Source organism: Lactuca serriola, chromosome 8, assembly GCF_051521515.1.
Source record: "Lactuca serriola cultivar US96UC23 chromosome 8, Lser_US96UC23_V15, whole genome shotgun sequence".
In the NCBI taxonomy this organism is placed as follows: Eukaryota; Viridiplantae; Streptophyta; class Magnoliopsida; order Asterales; family Asteraceae; genus Lactuca; species Lactuca serriola.
In genome coordinates this window covers 34,324,110-34,331,579 of record NC_136415.1, presented here as the reverse complement: position 1 = coordinate 34,331,579, position 7,470 = coordinate 34,324,110, and the positions used below count along the sequence as shown (strand labels likewise).

At 33.4% G+C, this 7,470-nt stretch overlaps 2 protein-coding genes across 3 annotated transcripts; one reads left to right on the top strand and one right to left on the bottom strand.

Annotated features, from left to right (window-relative positions):
• Positions 1-777: 777 nt before the first annotated feature.
• On the top strand, positions 778-1,996 carry LOC145066778 (F-box protein CPR1-like). The gene is made up of 3 exons (XM_079014051.1): positions 778-1,075; positions 1,152-1,221; positions 1,312-1,996. Exons 1-3 carry the CDS (start codon positions 778-780, stop codon positions 1,994-1,996), a joined length of 1,053 nt encoding a protein of 350 aa, XP_078870177.1.
• An 876-nt stretch (positions 1,997-2,872) lies between these two features.
• Positions 2,873-6,075, bottom strand: LOC145070010 (signal peptide peptidase-like). Of its 2 annotated transcripts, XM_079016928.1 has the most exons (13): positions 5,917-6,075; positions 5,697-5,787; positions 4,995-5,126; positions 4,757-4,872; positions 4,504-4,655; positions 4,295-4,380; positions 4,035-4,168; positions 3,900-3,950; positions 3,727-3,813; positions 3,546-3,615; positions 3,318-3,454; positions 3,152-3,229; positions 2,873-3,059 (listed from the first exon to the last, which is right to left on the bottom strand). In XM_079016928.1, the coding sequence occupies exons 3-13, from the start codon at positions 5,032-5,034 to the stop codon at positions 2,991-2,993; spliced, it is 1,020 nt and encodes a 339-aa protein (XP_078873054.1). In that variant the 5' UTR covers positions 5,035-5,126; positions 5,697-5,787; positions 5,917-6,075; the 3' UTR covers positions 2,873-2,990. The 2 variants fall into 2 exon arrangements, with proteins under 2 accessions (XP_078873054.1, XP_078873055.1); XM_079016929.1 differs by lacking the exon at positions 5,697-5,787 and having other exon boundaries at positions 5,917-6,069.
• Between the last annotated feature and the right edge of the window lie 1,395 nt (positions 6,076-7,470).

The following is a 7,470-nucleotide window of genomic DNA, read 5'->3' as shown; positions in this document are numbered from 1 at the left end:
TCCATTAAGACGATTTTTACACTCCAGCAACTCCCGACAGGAGCTAGGGTAGGGGGCTAAAGCTTGCCACCATCTACACACATTCGACCAAACTTCCCTTGAGATAGGACAACCCACAAAGATGTGATCTTCTGATTTAGGAGCTACTTGACACATCTTACATACATTTGAGGAACTTATGCCAAGGTTGAAAAGGTTCGACATACATGGAAGCTTCCCATGGCAGGCTCGCCAAGCTAGGATGTTTACCTTACCCGGGACCAAAGGATTCCACTTCCATACATTGCCACTGTGAGGGAGGACCAGGTTGTCAATGAGAGAGCGCATAGAAGATACCGTATATACCCCCGAAGGTTCAAGAGACCAAATCCATTTCCTTGAGTCGTCAATATTTTGAACTTGCTGGTAAAGATTCAAGAAGGGAACCTGAACTTTTTCTAAAGATAAAGGTAGGCAGGCTATTGACCCCCAGCAGCCACTTCTCCTTTTTGCAGCCAACGGACGGGAAAGACCACCATCAGGACCATGGATGGCTTTTATCACCAAGGCCCATGTACTGTTAGGATGAGACTTGAACCGCCACCACCATGAATCTGAAATCTTTAAAACTGCATTTAATTAAAACAAATGCATTGGATTAAATCATTAAATGTTGTGACCTTTGATTTCCTGCTGCCTTTAACGAAGAGTTGCTCCCATCTCTAAAGTGCATCCGCTAGGCCATCTATAAGTTCGATGAATTTAAGTGGTACTAGTTGTATATGTGAAAATCAGAAAATGGCTCCACAACAACACCCGACAACAATGGAGAAACTCTCTGGCGATGTTTTATCAGATATATTCATCAGATTATTGGCCAAACAGCTTGCTCAAATGAGGTCTGTTTGTAAATCTTGGAATGCTCTCTTATCTCAATCCTCTTTCATAAACTCCCACCTCCATCGCTCTATCCATAACAACGACGATAAAGCTCTCATGTTATTCCGCAAGGTATTTGACTTTGACTCTGAAGCCCTCACAGCACACTCTTCTCGATCTCCACATGTGGAGCTCACTAATTTCATCAAACTCCCTGGTAATCTTTATTTTGATGGCGCCAGTGTTATTGGATCTGTTAATGGCTTGATATGCTTGAATTGCGACTCAAATAGTCGTTTTGGAATCCATCTCTCTCCGCCGTGTTAGCTATCCCACCATCTTCTATGCCGCCTCATGGTTCTGGTAAGAACATAACTCGTTTCCGATTCGGTTTTGATCCTAAAACTAATGACTACAAAGTTGTTAAGCTTCAAGCCCTTGTTGAAACACCAGGGATGGATTGGACATATATTATGTAACCTGTTTGCGTAAGTATTTAATTCCGGTTGAAGAGTGGCTACAAGTCGAAGTTTATAGCATGAGAAAGGGCTCATGGAAGGTAATCGCCCAAAGGTTTCCATCTCAAATCACTGGGATTAAAATAACAGATGATGCTTGTGTAGATGGACATGTTGGCCATCTTCATTGGCTTTGTTTTACTGATGATGTAGGGAAGCAACAAATAATAGTGGCGTTTGATTTGGTTGATGAGACATTCAGTGAGATATCTCTTCCGGATTTTACTCTAGATTCTACCCTGTCTTATCGCCATAATGTTTTAGGCCTTTTAGGCGGAAAGCTTTGTGTAATGTCAAGGGTTAAAGATGTTGGATGTGAGGTGTGGGTGATGGATGAGTATGGGATGTATGAGTCATGGGTCAAACATCATGTTTTTTCTCAGTTTAGTGGTGATATATTTCCATGTGGTTTCACATTACACAATGAGTTTCTTTTTAATCGTAGCTTAAAAGATATGTGTCTAGCTTTGTATGATCCAATTGCAGCCAAGGTTAAATTCTTCAAGACATTTCCAGCGTCATGTATCTACGTGGTTCAAGTTGTTAGTTATGTTGACAGTCTTGTTTGGGTAGTAGCACATCATGACTGTCGCAACATTGCTAGATTGTTGCAAATATGAAAGAGAATATTGGCTAGAAAAAGCATGACACCAAATCTTCTTCTATCTTTTGTTAGAACATCTTTGCATGATGCATGTTTCTTAATTATATGTTTTTGTCAAGTATCAATCCTTGTTTACTGCATTGCTTCCATATTTTAATGTGTCACCATGATGAGTTCTTTACCTTTTTTTGCTCGCCAGGTTCTGTTTTCTCTTTGTTTTTTTGCTATTGGATGATTTGAGGGAAAAGAAATTGTATTATGGAGAGACCCCATGTTATTAGGTTAGATTTGGAGTCAAGGGCTATAAGTTGAGAGCTTAAGATTTAGAGTTTAAAGTGAAAGGGTCTTATAACATGGGGGATCTAATTGTTGTTATCTGTTTTGCACCCGTTGTAGATTTATCTCATGGATACCATAAATAGATTTGAAGTGAAGGGATTTTTACATATGTTGTTCATAACCCTGCTTAGTTTATTTACAAGTTTGTTAGATTTAGGGCGTGTTTGGCAAAAGTAGCTGTTAGTTGTTAGCTGGTAGCAGTAGCTTTTATTTGTTATATGAATGTTTGACAAAAATAGCTGAAAGCTTTTGAAATATATAAAATTACATAAAAAGACAATTGATTAAAAATAAAAAAATATATATATAAATATATTTTGAAGGGTAATTATGGAAATTGATTTCAAAAGCTCCGGAGCGTTTTGTTAAAAGCTACATGAAGTAGCTTTTAGAATAGGAGCGTTTTGTTAAAACTAAAATGTCAAACGAAGTTTTTTGTCAAACACGCCCTTAAAGTATCCATTAAGCTGTATTCTTTTGTTTACCATATATTCAAAATCATCCATGTCAATTTGCAATAATAAAAAGTCCAAACATGTAAATGCATGAGAACTGGAAAAGCAATTTATCTAGATAAAAAAGGTGTATGAAAAATTCCATAAGTTAAAGCAAAACTTCATCCTCAACTAGTAGTTAATCCAAAACAACTATAAACTCTTGTTTCACATATCTCATTCCACTTTCTTGCTGCTAATTGCTTCTTCCTCTCCTGCTGTTTTTGACTCATCAAACTCCAGTAACTGCCGCCAACCAACCACAATTTTCATAAATAAATAAAAAATTAATCAAAATATTATACTATTATTATAAAGTAGAAAGAACACACACATACCGGTTTAACCTCTCCATTCCATAGACAATGAGCAGCCAAAAACCCAATAACCCCTGGTACAATGTACAATAGAGCCGGCTGCAAAACAATCAAACAAATTTTAGAATAATAATATTATCATCATAAAAAGGGGAATAATAGTATGTATGTATGTATCATCATAAACCTGTGCAGCTTGAAACCAATTCATGACAACAATTGTAAGGACCAACCCAACTGTGTATCCCAGAAAAGCACTTTTAAAATAGTGGCTCTCTCTTCCTCTTGACACATCGAATCTCAGTGCTAATGCTACAAAAATCCCTGAAAAAGAATATCAACCAAATTACTTAATAACCATATAATATCATTATTTACTGACAAAAAAAAATCATAAATTAAGGGCATACCATACCTGGAATCACAATGTCACCTAAACCAAGCATGGAAAAGGGGCGTGCAGCAATTCTTGATGGAAATAAAAGCTGTAAAAAACATCATGTTACATTATTATAAACACATATTTCACAAATATATATATATATATATATATATATATATATATATATATATATATATAAAGATATATGTATTACCTTGATAGGTGCATCAAATGATTTAGCAACACTGACCATAACTGGTGTGAAAAACACCCAAAATATATCATATACAAAAAGTCCAGCCTGCATGTTTCAACAACCATGACATCATCAAATCAAATCCATGAGAACAGTCTATAAAAAAGATTATTCAAAAAGAATGCCCTTACCAACAGAATGGCACCAGTCTTGAAAGAGCCAAGTGAAAGCATTTCAATTCCCTGAGATTTATTAAAAAAAAAAAAAGGGTATCAATTTCATGTTATGAATAAAATAATGAAATGGATTAAATAAGATATATAAACCTGAATGCAGAATGCAAGACCCAAAATGTTGTTAGCCAGCCAATGTTTTTGTGCAGCATACCATGCACAAAAAAAGGTACCAGGAATAGCAGCAACAACTTGAGACCTTGTGAACTCAAAAGTAACATCCAAAGCTGTTTAACAAATGTTTAAACAAACATATCATTCTGCATATCACAGATCATGGTAAAATGTAATTACATTAAAACAATTGAACAAAACCCATGATTTACTTTACTCAAAAACAACAAAATTCATACACCGGAAATACGGGAGACGCCATATGATCACATCATCATTCCACTTGTTTGGTAGAAACCGATCAATTGCAGGTAAGAGTGTAGCCCTGTGTTTAAAAGATATAGATATGACTTATGAGTACTACTAAATGAAGATTAAGATTAGCAACAAACATGTTGTTTGCTAGAATATGGAAGATGAAAGAATGATGCATACAAAAAAAACATACGAAAGAGCGATGATCCCGAGTATAAAGAAGTATCCAGTCAACACTGCATTGACCAAGTCTTTTGATAGGAACTTAAAGAGCAAGAACAAAGATAACAACATTGCACTACCAACTAAGGGAAAACGCATTGCGTGTTCATTAGACATTGTTTCCTGAGGAAAAAGATTCAGGGAATTGTAAGTTAGAGACGTTTAGAAAAATGTTGAATCTCAATTCTCAAAGAAGGTTTGTGAAATAGAAGATGGTTTCTTACAGAAGGAGGTGTTGGCTTGACAGAGCGATAGCAACCCACAAAAACAGTGAGGCATGCAGTTAATACAACATTTAAATTTGTATCTACTTTCACAACTAATGGGGCTAATGTTAAACCTGAAAAAGAATGTTAAATGGATAAATTAGTCTGCTAGAACTAGATAAACATAAATGGAAGCATATATGTATTGAAAATTGATGTAATTAGATGTGTTTAAACTGAAGAATGGAAATCAAACCTGCTAGAGCAATATTTGCAGCACGCTCAGCGTTCTTCATTGTCACAACTACTGAACTACAAATCAGTGATTTCAGGAGAAATCTTGATAATAAGTGAAGCTTGCTTGGTAGGAAGAAACCGAATCTTTGGCCTACATTTAACAAAATATTGAACAAAACTTCATAAGGATGTAAGTGAAAAAATGAAAGGTGACAACAATGAGATAAGTGAAGATTGCTCTTGCTTTCTTGAGTAGAGTATGAAGGTACTTGGCCTATAAGAGATTGATGCGACCATACTTGATACAATGCATTAGACAAATAACTTTGCATGATCAAGAACTCCCTAAATCAGTATTTTAACAATGAGAAACTTGGAAGATTTATAAACTCATTAGCAATATGACACACACCCGTGAGAATGTTTCCTTTCAAAAATTAATGATGGTATACCAAGTAAAGTTAACTCAAAAAGACAAAAAGGGATGCTCTTCTGGTAAGGGTAACCATCAGACTACTTTTTGTTATGTCATCGAATCCAATTATATATATTAAGTTATTAACTAATCAATCACGATCAAGAAACAGAGTGATGGTTCAGATCCTTACAGAACCAAAAAAGACTCGATTCTTAGCATCCGGGAATCACATCCACTATAAATCAAGTATGACAAATAAAACCTAATCACTGACTTATAATACGAAACTGAACAGAAACTAACCGCAACAAGATGGAAAACAAGAAATCAATCTGCCGTAAATAGACTGATGGAGAGATGGCTAGATCCAAAACGATTTGTTCATGTCTCGTACCTTACAAATAAAGAACGACTCAAAAATGTCAGCAATTCACGTAATTATGAAAATCTAGGGCATAAAAACAGCGGATCGTAACTCGCTATTTCATATTAGAATTGTATAAACGAAAGAACAGTTCATCACCTTCAGGGGAAAAGGAATCGAGAATCGACTATCGCCGGCTGAGGTGGTTCCAAAGCAGTTCCTTTTCTTCGGCACGTCTCCGGTTGTACTTCGATCGATGGGTATACACAGCAGAGGAGAGCGCGTATGCTTCAGATGTCGACGCTTTATAATTACAGTTATCGAATTCTCGGTTAACTTTCATTAATTGCGAGTTGGTGTCATTCCATGTCACTCCGACCAATAATATAGTTACACGTGGTATTTTAGAGGTTTTTCTATTGTTATTTTCTTTTAACTTCTTCTACATTTCAACTTTTATCTAAATTTAGAGAACACTAATTTCGTAGATTTTTTTCCCTATTAAAATGGGATTCGAAAATTATATATGATTAACCTGTTTAGTTTTTTAGAATATCATTTTATGCTAAACAACACTAGATTTGTTTCTTTCTACCTTTTAGCTTTTATTATTTTTCAAAGTGTTTATTTTTTAGAAATTTGATAAACTTTGATTTTTTTTAAATTGATTTATGGATTTGATACAATATCTTTTATAATTTCCATAATTTTTTATAACTTGATTTAAAAAATGATTTTTTTTAATATTTTTATTGTTTCTTTTAATAATATTTTCAGTTTCAGTTGCATCTTTTTTAATATTTGTGATTCTTTTATAAATTTTTTAGACATTGTTTATAATATTTTCTTAATTTTTTAATAATTTCTTTTTATGTTCTTTAATTTTTTTAAATGATGACATCTTTTCCAATATTTAGGTTTTTTTTAGAAATTTTATATTTTGGTTTTTTACATGCTCTTTTTTTTAGAAATTTTATAATTCCTTTTTTTATTTTCTTTTTATTAAAATTTCGGTGTTGATAACTATTTTAGTTTTTAAAATCAGTTTATTTAAATTTTAGTTTATTGCAATAACCAACAAATATTAAAAAACAAACATACTTCTTATTACAAGTTGCAGTTGTTTGGTTCATCTCTTCTGCTACAGATGGTTGCACAAGTGGTCCGCAGATTTTATGAATTTTCGTTTCGAAAAAACAAACAATACCAAAGAGACTATTTGAGAAATTAAATACTAATTTTTTTTCTATTTATTCTTCGATCCATGTTAAATTTTGATATGTCATATTTGATGAAATTAAAAATATTTCAATACATATGTCGTCTTTTAATATAGATATAAAAATGAATAGGATGAAAATATAGGAAGATATTTAATTTTTCAGACTATTTGTAAGAAACATCCTGATATAAAAATTCTATAAATGATAAATTTTCCTTTTAACTTTTTTATATTTTTATTTGGGAAAACTGCAAAGTCCCTACATATTTGCTTTATAATCGATTTAGCCCTTATATATATTTTTTTATTCAATTAAGTCCCAAATACCGGTAATCGTATTTAATTTAACCCTTTGACCCGGTCAACAGCTCATCCAACTTTCAAAAATTACATTTTTGGCCCAGATTTCAAAATTTATTACAAATTTGGTCCAAAATTTACACTTTTGGCCCATATTTTAAATTTTTTTTACAAATTTGGTCCAAAATTTA